Genomic DNA, 21,963 nt, shown 5'->3' with positions numbered 1-21,963 from the left:
TACTATTATACTTTCTGAGTTAACTGATTAGTTTTTAAAAACTTACTTGGATGAAAATGGTTTGGGATTCATGTAATAATGGCAGGCAGCATTTTTAAATAATTTATAGGCAGTTCTATGTACCTTACATATATTAATTCTTTTAATACTTATAATAACCCTGTGAGATAGAAACTATTTTTATCCACATTTTGTAGATGGGGAAAATAAACACAGAGAAGTTAAATACTCTCTCAAAGTCACAGAGCTTGTAGCTTATATTTGAACTAAGACACTTTAGCTTAAGCTTTTTACATTTTATAACAATAACAAAAAAGAAATTATATACTATATGGAGAGAGAGAGAAGATAAGTATATGTGCTCTAATTCAGTGTTTTCATTTCTTAATGAGAAAGAAATACTGGGTACAATTTCAAAATTTACTACTATAGTTATAATTTTCACAAAAGGAAGAATCACTTCACACTTTTCTTGCCCTTTTTTTCTTTTTCTTTAACTTTTATGAGGAAAGAAAAACACAAATACAGGTCATTTTCAACACTTTCCAGTATTATATAATTTCTTGAATCAAGGCAACTATTTATTTTTTTCCTGTTCTTTTTTAATGGTGATGGTGATGAAATACTAGAGACTTGGAAAATGACTAAAAGGTTAGAAAGATTCACATTTCCTGCATCCCCCAGTTTCATCAATCACAGTTTGTGAAACACTTGTTAATATTTGAAATAGAATGAAATTTTATTTTATTTTTATGAAAAAAGACATGCTCAAATCCTTTCAGTGATAGAAGGAACTCCATATATGATCTATGATTCTAGGTCAACATAAATTATAGCTTCAACTGTCTACAGAAAAATTCATAGATTCTGTAACCTGATGCTGCCCCTGGGATTATCTATAGCAGATTTACTGAAAACACAAAATGAATGAGAATTAAAATACCCTTAAAAATAGAAAATTGGAATATTAGACTCATAAGTAATTTCTTTGATTCTAATTAATGTTCTTACGTGTCTGTTCAAGAAATGATGAGCCATCTATCTTCAGAACGATTAATTTTAGGCTCTTTGCAGACATAAAAGGTAAATAAGGAAAAAAAATAACAACCTAATAATGTCTTTACTGTTTCTTTGATGCATAATAGAAAAGTTACTTGACATAGTCATTTGATAGTTTCTGTATGTAGGAGAAACATTAGATTGAAAGTTCTGAGATACATACAGCAGTGTGCTGATAAACGGACTAGAGATAGCCCTAATTTTGCAGTGTTTGACTAGTTTTTTTAATAGAAATACTCTCACTATGTATGGACTTGTTTGAAGCTAGCCATGGTTTAACAACTGGCTCTCAAAATTCCTGAAAGTTTAGTAATCAGTTCTCACATACAACTAAATGAATAGTGCTATGACTTGTTCACTGAGCCCCAGTGATAATGCCTGCAGGAGATTGGTTGTATTATGGCCCCAATGCTTCACCCCTCATATATCCACAGCCTTTGCCATGCAACCTTATACTAGTAGTGTCCTATCACTGAGAATCTGGACCCAGCCAAGTGACTTTCTTTGACAGTGGGTTGTTAGCAGACATGACACAAGTGAAAGTTTGAAAAAGACCTTCATATTTTCCCCATTCTGTTGGATTTCTACCATTGTCTTCAGAACATTTTCAGGCTGGCAGAGCCTAATTGTTTTTGTCATTGCAACAAATACTATCCTAAATCATTTGACAGTCAACCAATCCCAAGATATGTGAGTGAGCCCAGTCAGGATTACCTGACTTACTGCTAAGTACAGATGCATGAGCTAGCTCAGCCCAAGTAGAGCCACATGGACATGTGAAATAAATACATTTTAAAAATGTGTTCAGCCCTAACTGCTTTGGCTCAGTAGATAGAGTGTTGGCCTGTGGACTGAAGGGTCCTGGGTTCGATTCTAGTCAAGGGCACATGCCTGGGTTGTGGGCTCAATCCCCAGTAGGGGGAGTGTAGGAGGCAGCCATCAATAATTCTCTTTCATCATTGATGTTTCTGTCTCCCTCTCCCTTCCTCCCTGTAATCAATAAAAATATTTTTTTTTTAAAAAAAGGTGTTCATTGAGGTTTTGTGGTGGTTTGTTATGTAGGATTATTTTGTCAATAGATAACTGATACAATGATACTATTATTTGTCAAGCTTTAATTAGGATGATGAGAATTTACACAGGAGGCAGTGTGCTTTGTGAAAAGAGATCAGTGAAGCTTAGGTTTGGATCTGAAATTTACCACTTATAGGTGGATTGCCCTAAGAAATTAATTTAACCTCTCTCTGCCTAAGTTTTCTCATTTTTAAAGTGTGAAAAACTAGCCCTGCAGGATTATTGTGAAAGTTAAATATATAAATGTATATATATTTATAATGTAATTATATTTATATACTAGAGGCCCGGTGCACAGATTCGTGCACCGGTGGGGTCCCTCAGCCTGGCCTGCAACTCTCGCAATCTGGGACCCCTTGGGGATGTTGGAGAGCTGGTTTTGGCCCGATCCCTGCAGGCCAGGCCAAGGGACCCCACCAGTGCACGAATCCATGCACCGGGCCAGTTTCAGCTGGATCCCCGCAGGCCAGGCCCAGGGATGTGCAGCGGGTCTCTAGTACGCATATAAAATCTTTGGTTAATCTCTTCCTGCCTTTTCCCCTAACCCCTTCCCTCTGAGATTCATCAGTTTGTTCCATGTTTCCATACCTGTGCATTGAGCGTCTGCTGCCTGGTGGTCATTGCACATCAGAGCTACCGACTGGTCAGCCGGTTGGCTGGTCAGCTGGTCGCTTAGGCTTTTATATATATAGAGATACATGTGTTTATATCAGTATACATAAATGCAGATGGATTTATATCTCAAGTGGAAGGTTGTGACTTTGGCACAAAAAGCAGAATGCAAAAGTTAAAAACTACTTATGTTGATACTATTGGAAAATAAAGTTTTATTTTCTTTATGATGAATTATTATAGATATGGAGCAGTTAAGGGATTAAGGGCACATGTCTAGAATCTGACTGCCTGGGGTTGATTCCTAGCTCTACCATTTTAATATTGGAAAGCACTTAGAATTAGGAAGTTTTCATGTACAGCATCTATAATAATAAAAGGGTAATATGCTAATTAGACTGGACGTCCTTCTGGACGTCATTCTGGATGTCCTTCTAGATGAAGCTGGGGCCGGAGGGAAGCCTGGGTCCCGGGTGCCTGCCAATGGCCAGAGGGAAGCCCGGGTCCCGGGTGCCAGAGGGAAGCTGGTGCTGGCAGCCAGGGGAAGGAAGGCCTACTCTTAATGAATTTCGTACATTGGGCCTCTAGTATAAGAACTATCTATACTAGAATTTGATAAATGAAATAAAGTATCTGGTACATAATAGATATTCACTAAATGGTAAGTATCATGTAACATAGCTATTTGTTTATTAAGGAAAAATGAGGTTGGTATTCTGGTAAAATTAGTTATAATAATTATTTATTTTTTAGCACAGACTATTTGAGAGGGGAGAAAAGTGGCCAAGCCAGATTAAGGCAATATTTGTAGGAGTTCCTTCAATCTCCAGAAAACAGGCCTATCAAATCACTATTCTAACAGTTTCTCAGGAGAAAATTTCAACTTGTGACCCATTAGCATAAATTTAGGGGGTCTGTTTAAATTGCTAGCAGGGATATGATGCTTTTGCCTTCCTCTCTAGTATATTCATGCAAACTAGCTTTCTTGCTAAGGAGGAAACTGAGGGACTTGAGGAATGCATGACTCTGGTTTATGAGTCAGGATAAAGCTGCTCAGATTGTTGAAAAAAAAAAAATCAGCAAGTCAGAAAGAAAAAAGATTCAAGGAGATAGAAGGCAATCAAAACCAGTTTCAAGAGGTTAACATGGGGCAGAACCTGCCACAAAATAGAAAGGAGTAGAAATTTAGTATAGTTCATTGTGAATTCATACATTCTGAAGATGACTTGATATTCCTTGCTTCAGAGACAAGGGTGGTGGAGGTTGGAGGGACATGGTCAATAACAGGTGTTTGGAATCAAGTTACGACTTCTTGGAGGAAGAGAAAAATAGGGTAGTATGTAACTACTTAATGAATGTGGAGTATGGTATGAATCTATGGGCCTAAAATTGAATTGTCATTTGGAATGTGTGCTCCCTTCCTGGCTTAAGCACCTAAAATGTATCAGTAAACTTGCCAAAATACGTGAAATTTACCAACTGTTCTCCTCAGAGACAGATTTATATAGCAGGATTGAGGGAACCAGAAGAAACCTAGAACATAGTTTTAGTGACTTGGAGGTTTGAGTAGGAAAACTGGAAGACTAAGGGGAACACAGATGGATTTAGAACTCAAGTAGAAGGGTTATATGTCATATATTTAGTTACTTTATATCAGGCCTGAGAAATTTGGACTTTTATTTTTTGACAGTATAGCCTACAAAGTAATTTAAACATTTTTTGGTGGCAGAGTATTGTAGTTTATATCAGCTCACAAGAGGGAAAGAGGGGTGAGGATGGAAGGGACACTTGGAACACACAATACAATATACAGATGATGTATCATAGAATTGTACACTTGAAACCTATATAATCTTATTAACCAGTATCACCCCAATAAATTTAATTAACAAAAATTAAATTATATAAACATGCAAATATATATAAATATTATGAAAACACATCATTTTGCTACATATTTACTATTATCTATGTTCTTGAGGTTATTGACATTTATTTTATTTATATTGAGGAAACACCAAAGAACAGAAAGCTGTTAACACATCTCTTCTAAATTTTGTTTTCAGTAATATCGAGTTGCAGGTTGAAATTGGTTGAAATGGGAACATTTATTCCACAGATATCAGTTAACACTGCATATCAGGCACCTTCTCCTCCCTCCTAGCTGGCTGTTAAATCTTTATCAGCACATCACTGAACACCCAACAGACTACCACAATGCTGATCCTTGCCTTAATACTATCACTTGAATTGCCATTTGTAGCATTTCAGAAATATATTTAAAACATGGTTTGCCAGCAGTTGGCATTATTAGAGATCCACATTGCTTAATTAGGCCTTCTGTGCCATCTCAGATAGGTCATTATATTGCCCCATTTTATTTTCTTTCAAATCCAGAAAGATAATGTTTCCTCTTGTTTGGAGATCCTAATCATCAACTTCCATTTTTGACTTACCAAAACTTTTGTTATTCCTACTCTGAATTTATCTCTTTATATTAATTCATAAAAATTGTTTTTGATCTCTGAGCTCATCTCTTTTCAACTCAACTATTTTCTAGTCCACCCCCCACCCCAACCTATGTGCAAGAGGCCACATTGATAAAAGGATAACTATGGTGAAAAGTCTCTCTGGAAATCAGAGGGAAGTTTAAACTTTCCAAGAGGAAAACTATAAGAAGGAGTCAAAAGAAAGGATGGGCATTGTTGCCTAATGGTTCAGGGCACAGGCTCTGAAGTCATACTCCTGGAATCCCAATTACATCTCAGCCAGTTACTACTGTGAGACTTTGACAAGTTACATAACCTCTCTCTGATTTAGTTTTCAATTCTATAAAATGAGGATAATAATTGAATCCATTTCTTATAGTTGTGCAATAATAAATGTAATGAATGTAAACATGCAGATAATTACCTGGTACATGGTAGGTATAATGTAAGTATTTATAGCTATTTTCTCTTTATATACAAAGGATGGTTTTCTACCCCCCAAAACAACAGGAAGGTGGGCCTGTCATTTCTTAAACACTTTCAATCAAGACTCTGTTTAGTTAATAATATCTAAGGTAGTTCATATATTCATTCTATAGAAAAATTTAAACTTGGAGCAAGTGTGTCCCAAACTACTATTCCTCAATTTTTAATTACTCACACATTACATAAGCTGTTGCAGTTGGAAAATGGGCAAGCATAATGGAACTGGCCAATATACTTAATCTATCTGAATGTGCTGCCTACAAATTGGTTGTGCAGTGACCTACTTGGATCATTTAAGAGAGCCAACTAAACGACATCCTGGTGTAAGCAGGTGGTTGTTTGGCCATATGTAGACAAAGCCCTTGGGATGACCCAAAAGAGACAGTTGACTTGTCCTAAAGCGTATAATGCTAATATTTAAAAATATGATTAAAGAACTGTGAATCCTTATTTAATACTTATTGTATAATTAAGTATACAAGATCCCAATGGAGTTGTCCCTATTCTTTCACATTTCTCTACTATCTAGTGACTGAAAAGTAATTATGGGTGAGAATAATTTGATTTGAGGTTTTATATGTAACCAAAACATAAAGCAAAGGACAATTTAGTGGTATTTCATGAAATACTAATGACAATGGCAAATGTACTATTTACTTTTGTTCTAGGCTATTAAGAAACCCATTAGCTGCAACTAAAATTTGTTTTTATTCTCTTCTTATTTAGAGATTATGACCATTAGCTTGTCTTGAGTATATCTGGCTTCCTGGGTGATATGTTTCCATAGGAGGAAAATTATAGACACTTTTGCACTAAGTTGTACTAAACACAAATCTCATACATTGTTATTCCAATCATATAACTATCACCTGACCAAGTTTAGGTATGAAAATAGTAGGCCAACTCATTATCATTATTGTTTTGTAATGATAATACAAGATTTTTTATTCTGATACCAACTCTCAACTTTTTGTGATAAGGAGCAAAAATACCTGGATGATGAAAAACATAGATAAGGAAAACTAGACTTAGTCAATGATTTGGGGGTTGATTTATAAGTACAGCCAGCATGACTCATGTGCACATGTGGATGACTTAGAAGGTGTTAGTTATATTATTTATATGGAGGCTCTTCTCTTCTACCAGACATTTCGGAGACATAATCAGAATTAAATAAATTATTTAATTTGTTTCTCCTGTAGAGTTCTCTAATTATTTCTTTATTCTTCATCAACTAGGCATTTAAATGTAGGGAGAAATCTTTTTCAAATATGAATACTGTATAGGGATATGACAAAGGCCCTGGAAAAAAAAAAACAGAGCTAACTATCAATTTAATGTCATTATTACAATTTTAATATTAGGTGACTCAACAGCTTTCTTGTGAGTTAAAGCTAAAGGTTTGTTTCAGAAACTCGGGTGTGTGTGTGCACACATGTGCACATACCCACAGGAGTACTCTGAGTGGTCTCTTACAATAACCCATGATCTTGCCATTGTCTTGTGAAAGGTTGACTATATTAATATGGTATCAGGGATTGCTGATTCTCTAGGAGACAATCTATAGAACCACATGGTCTAGGAATAGGCACATTCCTATCTATGCCCTCTTCCTATCTATGCCTTTTATTTTTTGCACCTCCTTTCCTATTTCTCTGTCTGCAGACTTTTAATTCTGTGCATGTGTTTGTCCTGTCCTGTATGGGAGGACTTACCTACATGGCTGGTTCAGCAAGCAGACATGTAAAAAAGTGTGTGAAATTTGTGCCTTCCTGCCATATCAGTCTGATTTTTCTGAAGAGATGTCATCTGTGTGCAAGAGGGCTTTTGAAGGCTCAGTCCATATCTCACTGACATAGGATGATGCATCCAGCTATAATCATACACGTAAGGGCAAGAATCACCAAATTGTTGCATACAGACAAATAATAAAATAAAATAACAAACAGTACTAAAAGGGGACAGAATTAGAGTCCACAACAAATAAATAGCTGCTGCTTTCTCATTCTTCTCACTCCCAGCCAGGAAAAATATCCATTGTTGTATCATAATAAGGGGCACCAGTCAAAATAAACTTCTATGTTTACCTAGGGATAAGAGGACCAAGTGGGAAATCAGAAAATGTATGAGCTAAAAGATTGACTGGAAGCAACTGTCTCATTTTTCCAACAGAAAGTGAGACACATGCTTTGGGAAAACTGCTTTTAGATAATGGTTCAAAGGTAATTCAGTGGAGAAAGTCTTTTTAACAAATGGAACTGGACAATTACAAGTTTATATTCATTCCTCCAAAGGAACTTCAATCTGTACCTTGCACTATATACAAAACTTAAGTCAGGTCCTGCAAAGGTAGCTGAGTTGGTTAGACCAGTGGTCGGCAAACTGCGGCTCTCGAGCCACATGCGGCTCTTTGGCCCCTTGAGTGTGGCTCTTCCACAAAATACTACGGCCTGGGTGAGTCTATTTTGAAGAAGTGGCGTTAGAAGAAGTTGAAGTTTAAAAAATTTGGCTTTCAAAAGAAATTTCAATCGTTGTACTGTTGATATTTGGTTCTGTTGACTAATGAGTTTGCCAATCTTCCCAGTATGCCAAAATTGTGGGTTCATTCTCCAGTCAGGACACATACAAGAAGCAACCAATGAATGCATAAATAAGTGGAATAACAAGTCAATGTTTTTTTCTCTCTCTCTTCCTCCCTCCTTCCCTCTCTAAATTCAATAAAAATTTAAAAAGGGTCGTAAATTTAAATGTAAGACCTAAAACTATAAAACTTTTAAAAGAAAATCTTTGTGATCTCATGTTAGGCAAATATTTCTTCAACATGACACCAAAGACACAATCCATAAAAATTGAGCTTTGTCAAAATGAAAAAACAGCAGCTCTTCAAAAGGCACTCTTAGGCAAATGAAAAGAAAGCCACAGACTGGGGGAAAATACTTAAAATGCACAACTTGTATCCAGCACATATAAATAACTCTCAAAATTCAATACTGAAGAAACAAAAGACATAATAATGATATACAGATGTCAAATAAGCACTTAAAAAGATGCTCAACATTATGAATTAGGGAAATGCAAATTCAAACCACTGTGAGAATGGCTAAAATTAAAAAACTAATTTTTTTAAAAAGTATGTGGATGTACTAGAATTCTGATATACTGCCACTGGGAATGTAAAATGGTACAACCATTTTGAAAAACAGCTGGTTGTTGTTTTTTAAGTTAAGCATTCACATACCATGTGATTCAGCCACTCTACTCCTCCTAAGGGAAACAAAAGGATGTGACCATACAAAGACCTATGACAAATGTTCACAGCAACATTATTTGTAAAAGTCCAAACTAAAAATAACCCAAATATTTATGAATAGGCTAAAAGATAAAGAAACTGTGATATATAATAATGTGGGTGAATTTCAAAATAATTATACGGAGTAACAGAAAATAGACAAAAAAGAGTACTTTTTAATTTTATTTTTATAATACATTTATATTATAATCAAATTTACAGGGACAGAAAGCAAATCAGTGATGGCCAAGGGATGAGGCAGCAGTGGGAGAATGGGGAGAGGAGTGGAAGGGAGGAGCATGAGAAAACTATTGGAAACAATTATTATTTTGATTGTGTTGATGGTTTCATGGGCTACATATACATGTCAAAATGAATAAAATTTTGATTATACCTCAAAAAACCTATTATGCATTTTGACTTTGCCAAATGTTATTTTCTTACATAAGGAATTTTATTTTAAGAGATAAACAATAATTCTGTCAATGGACCAGTTACAAGGCATTACAGATTGTTTTACATTTTTTATTATGAAAACAACTAGAGGCCCGGTGCACAAAATTCATGCACAGGGATGTGTGCGTGTCCCTCAGCCCAGCCTGCACCCTCTCCAATCTGGGACCTCTCGAGGGATGTCTGACTGCCCATTTAGGCCCTATCCCACTGGTGGGAGATTGAGGACTGCTGGCTCCAAACTGCTTGCCTGCCTGCCTGCCTGATTGCCCCTAACCGCATCTGTCTGCCAGCCTGATCACCCCCTAACCACTCCCCTGCCAGCCTGATCGACGCCTAACTGCTCCCCTGCTGGCCCGATTGCCCCCAACTGCCCTCCCCTGCAGGCCTGGTTCCCCCCAACTATCCTTCCTTGCAGGCTGGTCGCCGCCAACTGCCCTCCTTTGCTGGCCCGGTCACCCCTAACTGCCCTCCCCTGCCGGCCATCTTGTGGTGGCCATCTTGTGTCCACATGGGGGTGGCCCTCTTTGACCACATGGGGGCGGCCATCTTGTGTGTTGGAGTGATGGTCAACTTGCATATTACCTCTTTATTATATAGGACAATGATGATAAGGTCTCTGAAAGTTTTATTGCTATAGAATAAATTTTATTTAAAATTTTTTATTCCATTATCAAACAAGGAAGTCCAGCTAGAGAGCAAATTTGTAAAACATAATGATTTTGTAAGAATTATGGAAGATACTTTGGCTTATTGCCAGTTCTGCAGTGCACAATGTTATCTGAAATAAATGAAAATAAAATCTAAAAGGATGCTAAGCTTAAATTTGCATTTTAATTCTTAACAAATTTACATGAGCATCGTGTAGACCTTTGGACACCTGGGAAGATTTATGAATAAACTTAACTTGGCAAACATAATTATAATTTGAAACAAATGGGGCTAGGTCATGACCAACTGACTTAGATTCAGTGATTGAATACCTGGACCTATTATGCTGTTAATAGGAACTTAACCAAGTAAAATTAATTTTTTTTTCCTAAGGATAATAGGCATAGATGACGCTATTACTAGAAGAGATTTAAGTCACAATTGAGAAAGCTGAATAGAGGTATTTACATTTAATTAATGGGAAACACTGGGCAGGAGCCAAATTCCTTGAGTCTTATCTATAGTCATTTTTAAGGACACCTTCTCATCTGTCCCCTCAAATCTTCCAAGTTTTTATATTAGTGGTATGTGAAAGGAAGAAAAACAAATCACTGAAAGCAGAATATTTACCACTTTCCCACAATAACTTGTCAAGGCAACCAGTGTTATAACCCACTACCATGCCAGTTCTAAACCTCTGTTGAATTGGTGATAATAAATTATATAGCCTGGAGATTAAGAATTCAATGTAGTTACTAAACTCCTTTCACAAAATCTTAATATTACTTACTCTTAAATTGAAATTATACAATGAAAATAATTATGACTAGCATTTTTCATAGGTACATAGAACATATGTTGCAAAGCATCCTGCTATACTCTTTTTAACATTTACAGGACAATGAAAAAAGAGATAGAGGAAGACATAACAGAAGAACATACCGTGCTCAGGGATTGTAGAATCAACATCATTAAAATGTCCATACTACCCAAAACATTTAAATTTAACCTTTACAAGATTAACAAGGTCTGTGTTGTTAATTTGTCTTCTTTTTATAGAGAAGGAACTCAGGCACAGAGTTAAGTAATTTATTCTTGGTAACATTGTTACTGAGTTGCAGAATTATGGTGTGAACCCAAATCTTTGATTTTTCAACCACATACCTTTTCCACAATGTGATTCTTCATTTTGTCTACATATTTTAGTAAATACCCTTTGATACTTGGGGTCAATCAGGAGGAAGATATACAAATGATTTTATCCATGAAAAGTGTTTCTGGGCTGTAGGTAGAAAGCTAAATCATGAAAAAATCTGAGTTGAGGTAGATGTGGACACCTACTAAATAAGAAAAAGGGGACAACTTCCGTAAGATATTTTTTCCTTAGTATTAGATCTTGTAAAGCATGACAAATGATAGCATCACTACTACTTTCTTCAATAACTAGAGGCCCAGTGCACGAAATTTGTGCACAGGAGTGGGGGTCCCTCAGCCCGGCCTACACCCTCTCCAATCTGGGACCCCTTGGGGGATGTCCAACTGCTGGTAGTCAGATGTGCCTCTTGCAATCCGGTACCGCTGGCTCCTAACCACTCGCTTGCCTGCCTGCCTGATCACCCCTAACCACCTCTGCCTGCCTGATCACCCCTAGCCACCTCTGCCTCAGCCCCGCACCCAGGACCCAGGATTCCCTCCTCAGGCCAGCTGCAGGCAACCAGGACCCAGGCCAACTTCCCCGGGCTGGCTGCAGCCACAGGGGACCAGGGGCAGGCGACTTCACCCTCTCTCGGGCCACAGCTGCAGGCACTGGCACCTGGGACCACAGGGTGGGCAGCTTGTCCCTCTCCTGGGCTATAGCCACAGCCGCTGGCGCATGGGACCATGAGGTGGGCAGCTTGTCCCAGGCCCGGCTTTGTCAGGAAGGACGTCCAGAAGATGTCTGGTCTAATTAGCATATTACCCTTTTAATTAGTATCCTATCTAATAAAAGAGTAATATACAAATTAAACATAACTCCGCTACATCCACCAGCCACGCCCATCAGCCAATCAGGAGCAAGTATCCCAATTAACCCAACCAAGATGGCGGTTAATTTGCAAAACCAGGAGCACAGCGAAGACTGAAGACAGTGTAGAAGAAGGAAGCCAAGCGTTGCAGAAGGGAGCGAAGTTGCAGAGAAGCAAGCAAGCGGGGCTGCGGAGAAGGGAGGGAAGAAGGTGGGACGGGGGAGAAGGGAGGGAAGCAGACCGCCGCAGGAAGCCCTATTGCAGGAATCTTCCTGCAACGGGCCTCTAGTGGATAATAAAAAGGTACCTTTTAAAGATGTATATTTCACTTCTAGGTAAACTTAGATTATGGTGGTGGTTGGACAACACTGAATACACTAAGATGCATTATATTGTACACTTTAAATAGGTGAATTATATGGTATGTGAATTATATCTCAAAGTTGTTTTAAAAAGATACCCATATAAACAGTATATATATATATATATATATATATATATATATATACACACACACATGTATATGTGTATATATATATATATAATATATAATCAACCTTAATAAAAGTAATCTGAAAAACAAGTTTCTCTTAAAAATTAAAAAGAAATAAGACTAATTAGATATCAAGTTGGTAGCTTAGTCACACAGAAATAAATCTTTAAAGTATCTATAAAACTCAGTAATTTGTATGTACATTGCAAGGAGTTATAACCTTAAGACAGAAAGAGGAAAAAAAGAAATGTGAAAGATATTTAATAATTATATTGGTAATTCTATTTTATAATTAATATGTCTATGTATCAAGTTCTAATGTCCTTTGTTAACTTAATTTTTTACCCATAAATATGTTCATGTTTTTAGGAATCATTACTTTAGAGTAAGTGAAAATAGATACAGAGAGGAGGACATGGCAAAGGAAGAAGAGAGGAGGTAGAGAAAGGAATGAAATGATAAGAACTCTTGGTAAGACAGAAGGGTATGGGGACTAAGGATCATAAAAACAATCCTATATAATAAAAAGCTAATATGCAAATGGTTGCCATGCCCTTGCGCCCTCACACTGGGGCTGGAGGACCTGAGGCTGCGTCCCCCCACCCTAGCGCCGGGGCTGGGGGATCTGAGGCCACACCCCCCACCCAGGTTCCGAGCTGGGGGATCTGAGGCTGTGCCCCTGGCCCCTGCAGGGCTTGACAGAGGTGGGGCCGGCTCGGTCTGGGTCTTGCGCGATTTTGAGGCGCACGCGGGTGGGTGGGGACTTGACTCTGGGTCCCGTGGCATGCCCCAGAGTCTGACAGGAGGGAGATTTTCACATACAATTTACTAATTTTCTTTCATCTCTGACACTTATATTATAGAGAAAGGGCAAATAGCAATATTAAAATATTTCCTGTAATTCCCTTTTAATATATACGAATTTCGTGCACTGGGCCATTAGTAAAATGTAAGATTTGCAAAGCAATTTGCTGTTTATAAGGAACATTAATATATGTTATCTAATCTTTTTAACACCAGCTAATGGTATTTTATTATCTACATTATATGGATGAAGAAATATGGATGGGGTTGAAAGATTGTAACTTGATAATTATTTTTCTATGAAAAATAGTTAATGTACACTGCATGCAAGTCACTATGCTAAGTGCTAGAAATATAATTGTTCACAAAACATATTATCTGCCCTTCTAACTTATAGTCTGATAGAGGATAAAAATATTATTAAAATAATCATAAAAGCAACTGTGAAACTGCAACAAATTCAAGGAACATGGTACTATGAAAACATTGAAAAAAAAGAATTGATCTAGTCAGGTAATTCTGATTACAAGTTTTTAGACAAACTGCAGTTACCTTGCTTAAATCTGTCTTATGAATATATTTCACCCAAATATGGTTGTACATTAAGGAATCAATAAGCATTTGCAAACCACTCTTACATTTTTATAATTAAATAAGTTTTCCGAGGGAGAAATGGAAACTTGGCTTTATTTCTATGCACAGCACTGTGTGTCTCTATAATGTCATCATTTATTGGATCAGGATTCTATGCTCTCTAGCCTTTGGTCAAGGACTAGCTAACAAGGATTCTTGAAGAGATAGGGACAGGTTAGGATGGAACCCATTCTAGACATGATAATTTAACTACTACTTGCCCAGCTACAAAAATATAACTCAGTCTGTAAGCCAGGAGATAATTAAAGTCCGAGTCTTTAATCCTTAGAGTTTCCTCTTTTAGATTTCTCAAAATAAATGTTAGCTTTATGCACCACCAAATAGAAGGGACTGTGATCAGATAAGAATTGTATTCACAAACTTCTGCTCTAGAAGAAAAGCATACAGTATAACCACTAAACATCCAGTAGCACTTCTGCTCTAAGGACATTAAACCTAAATGAACACCATCTTCTCAAATAACCCCAAATGGTTTCAGATTGTTAATTCATTAATTCTCCTAAGAGCTGTGGCCAAGTTTGATAAGAATAAACAGGAAACTAAAATACAAAGAGTTGAATTGATGCACTCCGGGTTCCCCAAATTGAACAGGAACCAGAGTTGTAAAGCTCCTTTTACTCAATATAGACACTCTACAAGGGTTTCTGAATGAAATGGCCACTGTTGACCTGTCCTAGAAATGTTTATTTTTATCCTAAGTGCTATTTAATCTGTTTAATAGTTTGTTTCTTTTCCTTCCACTTTTAATTTTAAAGCCTTCACACTTAGATATCCTTTGCAGGCTTTGATTATTATCCCAAACTTGGAGTTTGGGCTTTTAAAATAATTCTTTTGTTTTATATTATTTTGATAAATAATAATTCTATGTGACAGTGTTTAATTATACATTTCAATACTACTATCTTTTCAGTCCATTTAGAAAATCCTTAGATATCTTATGGTTACTGATTTTTTTTTAGTTGCACTGTGGTAAGAAAACATACTTTGTATGAATAATGTCCTTTGTTGATGAACATGCCATGTATACTTAAAAATAATGTGTATTCTGTAGTTACTGGGAATATCATTTAAGACCAGATCGTGTATAGTGCCATTCACATCATTTGTTTTTACTGAATTTTGCCTATATCATCTATCAAAATAGATGTCTATGTCTATGTCTTCCTTTAAATCTTTCAATTTTTGTTTCATATATTTTGAAACCAGATTATTAGGCATATACATATTTATGACTGTTATTTCATTCTTATGAGTTAAACTTTATCTTTATGAAATGTTTCTTTTTATCTCTGGTTGTCTTGAGTCTTATTTTATCTGTTATTGCATAATATATCTTTTTCTATCATTTACTTTCTACCTATTTGTATCTGTATTTTAAAGATTATTCTTATACCGTGTTTCCCCGAAAATAAAACATCCTCTGAAAATAAGACCTACTTACAGGTTTCCTTCTGAGTGAAATATAAGGCATCCCCCAAAAATAAGGCCTCCAGGCTCTGTCTCAGAATGAAAATTAATTTACCGTAAACTGGTCGCTAGGGCCGCCCCAACTGGCGTCTAGCAACCAGTGATGTTACGCGGAGTCCTGACGTCACTGCTGTGTGGAGGCAGAGCGGAGGTCGGAGTGAGCGGTGAGCGCAGGGCGGGAGAGAGGAGGAGACTTTCGCAGATGCGTGAAGAACAGGAGGATTAGAGCGGACGGGATGCGGTGAAGGTGGTGAGTGCTGGTCTGTCTCTGGTGACACTACCTGATGCTCGCGGCCGCCTTCATGATGACTGAAGGTTCTCAGTCAGTGGCAGACCCTGCTCCAGCCCAGATCCAGGCCCCAGCAAGCCCAGTGACAGTCCCCAGGCGGCCCCAGGGGGTAAATGTCTGATAAAGGGGTAGGGGGGATGTCTGGTGAAGGTGTTCAGTGGCACAGGGGTGGGGAGAGGGGGATCACTTAAAATGACACAGGAGGATCAGAGGGGACAATCAAAATGACACAGGAGGATCAGAGGGGACAATCAAAATGACACAGGAGGATCAAAAGGGGTTACTAAAATGGTAATCCCCCCTCTGATTCTCCTGTGCCATTTTGATTCCCCCCTCTGATCCCCCCTGTGTCATTTTGAGCGATCCCCCTCCTCCCACCTTGATACCCCAATTCCTTTTTTTTTACCCCTAGAAATGAGCGCAAAAAGAAAAAGCTACTCCGTGGAGTACAAGAGAGGAATCGTGGAAGACTCTTGGGGCCAAAATCTTACTGCTTTCTGCAAAGAGAAGATGTTGAGTATCCAATTGGTCCGAAAATGGCGAGCAGAGTATGGTAACCTCATTGAACAAGTGGACAAGGGAAATGCTAAAAAGCGCAAGTGTGGATCAGGTCGGCAACCATTATTTTCCAAGCTGGAAGACCTGATCTGTGAATGGGTTGTTGACAGGAGAGCAAAGGCTTTAGTTGTGAATAGGGCTCAGATTCAAGAATTTGCCCTTGCAATGGCACCACAGTTTGACATAGCCCCTGAAGACTTCAAAGCATCACAACACTGGCTGGATAATTTCCTTCAGCGAAGTGAACTGTCTTTAAGAAGATCTACAACATTGTTTAGGTTGGAAGATACTCAAGTTATTAAGCGAGCACTTGCATTCAAGTCATTTATTGATGATGCTGACTTCTCTAAATACAATCTTTCCAACATGATTGCTATGGATGAAACTGCAGTGTTTATGGGCCAATCATCTCAAACAACAATTGAACAGCGGTGTGCCTCCTTAGCGTACATTCCCTCCACTGCTTACTAAAGTGCACGTGTTTCGTGTATTTTGGCAATTCGTCTGGATGGCACTAAAATCCCACCTTTAATCATTTCTAAGGGCAAGAAGGAAAAGATTGAATGTGTTTGGGGTGTTTTTATTCTTGAAACTGAAAAAGCCTGGGCCACACAAGCAGTTATAAGGAAGTGGGTCGATTTAATGCTGCCGCTTGTTATGCGAGGGAGCCAAAGAGGTCTGCTAGTCTGGGATGCAGCCAGCACTCACCGCGCTAAAGACATGAAGACATTTCTTCACGAAAGAAAAATAGATCAGATAATGATTCCCGCAGGAATGACGGCCTATCTCCAGACTCTTGATATTGCAATAAACAAGCCATTCAAAGACAATTGGCGCATGGAAATTAATGACTACATTGAAAATAGAATGGAGAGAAATCAGCGTGGAAACTTTGTGAAACCTAAACTGCAAGAAGTTGTGACTTGGGTGAAGAATTCATGGGAGAAAATCACTGACAGTTGCATTGCAAATGCACTGCGAGCAGGCTACCTTGACAAGAAGTACTCATTTAAAGACAGTGCTATTGCTAAACATGAGAGATTTGGTCCACTGATTCTGAAAGAAATGGAGTCACAAGAAATTCACCAGGAAATTCAGGAATTGGATTGTTATGATGATGTTCCAGAAGATGATGACATGATTGTCATTGAATAAATGAGTAAATTCTTGATACTGTAGGATTCACAGTTTGTCTGGTTTGTGTTGAAAACTACCGTACTACCGTACCATATACAGGTAATAAATTTCCTTTATTTTCATTTAACAATAAATGTGTACCGTATTCTTCTTCATGGAAAAATAAGACATCCCCTGAAAATAAGACCTAGCGTGTCTTTGGGGGCAAAAATTAATATAAGACACTGTCTTATTTTCAGGGAAACACGGGTAGGTAGCATATCTTTGGGTCTTTTTTTGGTCAATCCTTTATGATTATCTCTAATTTTTAATTGGAGCATTTTGTTGACTAACATCCTATATAATAAAACCCTAATATGCAAATCAACTGAATGATGGAATGGCAGTCGCTATGATGCGCACTGACCACCAGGGGGCAGACGCTCAATGCAGGAGATGCCCCCTGGTGGTCAGTGTGCTCCCACAGGGGGAGCACCGCTCAGCCAGAATCTAGGCTCATGGCTGGTGAGTGCAGCGGCAGTGGTGGGAGTCTCTCCCGCCTCTGCTGCGAGTAGGTGGTAAGGAGCAAGGGGTCCAGGACTGTGAGAGCCCAGACTGCAAGAGGAATGTCTGACTGCCGGCTTAGGCCCGATGGGGATCGGGCCTAAGTCGGCAGGCAGACAGCCCCTGAGGGGTCCCTGGCTGCGAGAGGGCACAGGCCAGGCTGAGGACCGCCCCCCCCCCAAGTGCATGAATTTTGTGCACCGGACCTCTAGTTTATTATAATTGTTTATACGGTTAGATTTAGATTTCATATTTTATTTGACTTTTGCTTCCCCCCCTCTGTTTCTGTTTCTCTTTCTTCCCCCTATTTTCTTTTGGATTTTCTTGACATTTTTTAGAATTCCATTTTAGTGTATCTATTGACTTTTTAGCTGTATCTCTAATAGACACAGTACACAACAGCATGCTTAGAGTTAGCATTATCTCTATACTAATAATAGACAAATATGTAAACTGACCGTACCTCCGTGACACCCATAGCCAATCAGGGGTGAGTATGCAAATTAACCTGACAAAGATGGCGGGCCTGTGGGCAGTGCGGATGCGCCGAGCAGCCAGTGGCAGAGCAGGTGTTCCCAAGACCCCGCCCACTTTGAGCCTGTGGCCAGTGTGTGCACACACGCTGGCGCCGAGCGGCCAGTGTCCCAGGGACGCCACTGGAGTGTCCAATCCTGTCAACCTGGCCTGGGGGCGGCTGGAGTTCACATTTGTGCAGCCCCTGGAAGCAGAAACCAAGAGTGCAGGAAGCACCAGGAATTCTGGGAATTGTAGTTCTGGTGGCAGACGCTTTGTGGGATCTTCTAGACACTAGAGCAAAGTGAGCCTGGAGCAAGTTACTGTTGCGGGTGGGGGCAAGATCTTGCCATTTTTTAGAATTCCATTTTAGTGTATCTATTGACTTTTTAGCTATATCTCTAAATAGACACAGTACACAACAACATGCTTAGAGTTAGCATTATCTCTATAGCATTATCTCTATACTTCACAGGCAAGATCTTTTAACATGTCTTTAACTGGTTTTGAAGTATGTGATGGTGCATTATCATGAAGCAAAATTACTTTGCCATGTCTTCTGGCACATTCTGGTCATTTCACGATCAAAGCATGTTTCAAGCATGGGGGATGGAGGGAAAGCAAAGGTGAGAGACATAAGTAAAATCACAGTGTCGAGGAAAAATTAAAGGGAAGATATCCTGCAACTTCTAGGAAATCTCCACCAATGGAGCAAAGAAAAAAAAAGACCTCTATTATTCTGTGAGCACCAAACCAAACTGGGTTGGGGTGTCAGACAATTCGCTCATATGATTGCAAAGACAGACAGAAACTCCCAGATTGGAGAGGGCTCCCCTGAGGGCTCAAAGATTGGAGCGGGTGCAGGTCAGGCTGAGGACCCACCCCCGTGCACAAATCTTTGTGCACTGGGCCCCTAGTTTAATATAAAATGTAAAAACCTTGTACCTGTAGAGACCCATTTATTGCAATTCTCCATGCTTTATACTGTAGTCATTCTTTTTATTTTATTTTATTATTTTTTCTTTATTGATTAAGGTATTATATATGTGTCCTTATCCCCCCATTGCCCCCTCCCCCACCCCCGCTTATGCCCTCACCCCCCTAGTGTCTGTGTCCATTGGTTATGCTTATGCATGCATACAAGTCATTTGGTTGATCTCTCCCCCTCCCACCCACCCTCCCCTGCCCTCCCTCTGAGGTTTGACAGTCTGATCGATGCTTCTCTGTCTCTGGATGTGTTTTTGTTCATCAGTTTATGTTGTTCATTATATTCCACAAATGAGTGAGATCATGTGATATTTATCTTTCTCTGAATATTACATGTACAGAATTAAACCCTATAACACAATGGTATAACATTTTTAAAACACTCAGTTATTTTAATAAACAAGAGAAGATATAGTCTTTTATATTTACCAATATATTTACAATTTTAGATTCTATTCAAGTTCTGAGCTTCCATCTAATACCATTTTTCATCACTCTGAGAGCTTCCTTGAGAATTTCTTGTAATGTAGATCTTCTGACAGTGAATTATCTTCCCTTATCTGAAAATGTCTTTATTTTACCTTTATTTTTGAAGGATATTTTCACTTAGTATAGCATATGGGTTAGTGGGTTTTTTTCTTTCAGCACTTTAAAAATTTTGTTACACTATCTTCTAGTCTCCATTGTTTCTGAGGAGGAGTGAGTAGTCATTCAATCATTGCTTCCCTGTGCTTATAGGTCATTTTCCTCTGGCTGACTTTAATGTTTTCTGGCTTTCTCTTTTGTTGAATTATGTATTTTTCCTCCCTCACACACATGGTTACCGTCCAATGGCTGTGGCTGTCCTGGACTTTGTCCTCTGGTCTTCATGCCAGAGAGACTACTGGTTTCCTATTGGAATTTAGTTTGGCCATGAAGTGTATGCTGTGGCTTTACTTGAAGCTAAAAGCCTTTTTTTTTTTTTTACCTTGTTAATTTTTACATATTGATCATGACTCAGCTTAGTCATATTTTTTAAAAAGCATCTCTGAATCTCTGTATTCAACCAGATGTGTCCATGAGTTCAGAATGCATTTGGCTGCATTTAGCAGGAAATACTACTACAGTGATTTGAACAAAACCAGGTAAGTTTTCTTATCTAATATGAAATGTAGAGCAATTCAAAGCTGATATAGCAGCTCAGATAGGGCATTAGGGACCTAGGTTTTTCCCTACCTATTTGCACTTCTCTCTGCATAAAGATTTTGTCCATATAGTCTCAAAATGAAAGTTATACCTCTGTATATTATATTCATTTTCCAGGTAGGAAAAAAGGCAAGGACAATTGGTGGGGCTTCCAACTCCACCTGGTTTGCTTAGGACTTTCTCATTTTTAACACTGAAAGACCCAAGTTCCATTAGTTGAACTAAAAAATTATATGAGATTCACCCATGATTTTGCTTTTCATGCCTAGAAAATCCTATATAATAAAGACCTAATATGCTAATTAGACCGAACAACAGAATCACCGTCCAGACGACCTTCTGAGTGAAGCTGGGCCTGTGAGGGCCAGCTGAGGCTGTGAGGGGCTATGAGGGCCGGCCGAGGCAGCAGGGGCTATGAGGGCTGAGCCGCTTGCACAAATTTCGTGCATTGGGTCTCCAGTATCGTATAAAAGCTAGAGCCTCTTCACCCTTCTGCAGTTACTAGGTGTACCGGTTAATAATGGCAGATTTTGTAATCAAAGAAAACACAATAATTTCAAGAGAAATATCAAAAGTGCTTTATTCAAAGTAATGACCACCGCTAGCTACACATTTCCCCCATCTTTCAGGTAATTTGTGGATACCGTCCCAATAGAACTTTTCTTGTTTTGAGGCAAACCATTCAGAGACCCAATTTTCCACTTCTTCATATGTTTTGAAGTGCTGCTCAGAAAGTGCATGTGCCATCGATTGGAACAAGTGGTAATATGAAGGAGCTAGGTCTGGTGAATACAGTGGGTGGGTTAATACTTCACAGGCAAGATCTTTTAACATGTCTTTAACTGGTTTTGAAGTGTGTGATGGTGCATTGTCATGAAGCAAAATTACTTTGCTGTGTCTTCTGGCACATTCTGGTCGTTTCACGATCAAAGCATGTTTCAAATTGATTATTTGTTGTCAGTAGTGATCAATATTAACGGTTTCACCTGGTTTTAGAATCTCATAATACACCACACCTTCCTGATCCCACCAAACGCAGAACATTGTCTTCCTTCCGAATCGATTTGGCCTTGCAGTCGATGTTGATGGTTGAACTGGATCAACCCATGATTTTGTGCATTTGGGATTCTCAAAATAAATCCACTTTTCATCGCCAGTCACAATTCGATGCAAAAAAAGACTTGCTTTGGTGCCTTTGAAGCAACATTTTACTG

At 38.5% G+C, this 21,963-nt stretch overlaps 1 protein-coding gene across 1 annotated transcript in view; it reads left to right on the top strand.

The window, feature by feature from the left end:
• The window catches only part of LOC308258242 (uncharacterized protein), a 34,068-nt gene extending 12,791 nt beyond the window's left edge, over window positions 1-21,277 (top strand). The window contains exon 2 of the mRNA XM_080688604.1: window positions 16,239-21,277. Within this exon, the coding sequence (XP_080544730.1) occupies window positions 16,239-16,855 (617 nt within the window). The 3' untranslated portion in view covers window positions 16,856-21,277. The remainder of the gene's footprint in view (window positions 1-16,238) is intronic.
• The last annotated feature ends 686 nt before the right edge of the window (window positions 21,278-21,963 follow it).

This window comes from Plecotus auritus (assembly GCF_963455305.1).
Source record: "Plecotus auritus genome assembly, chromosome: 9".
Taxonomy (NCBI): domain Eukaryota; kingdom Metazoa; phylum Chordata; class Mammalia; order Chiroptera; family Vespertilionidae; genus Plecotus; species Plecotus auritus.
Note: the sequence above shows the minus strand (reverse complement) of the source record. Positions and strands in the feature narration are given on the sequence as shown.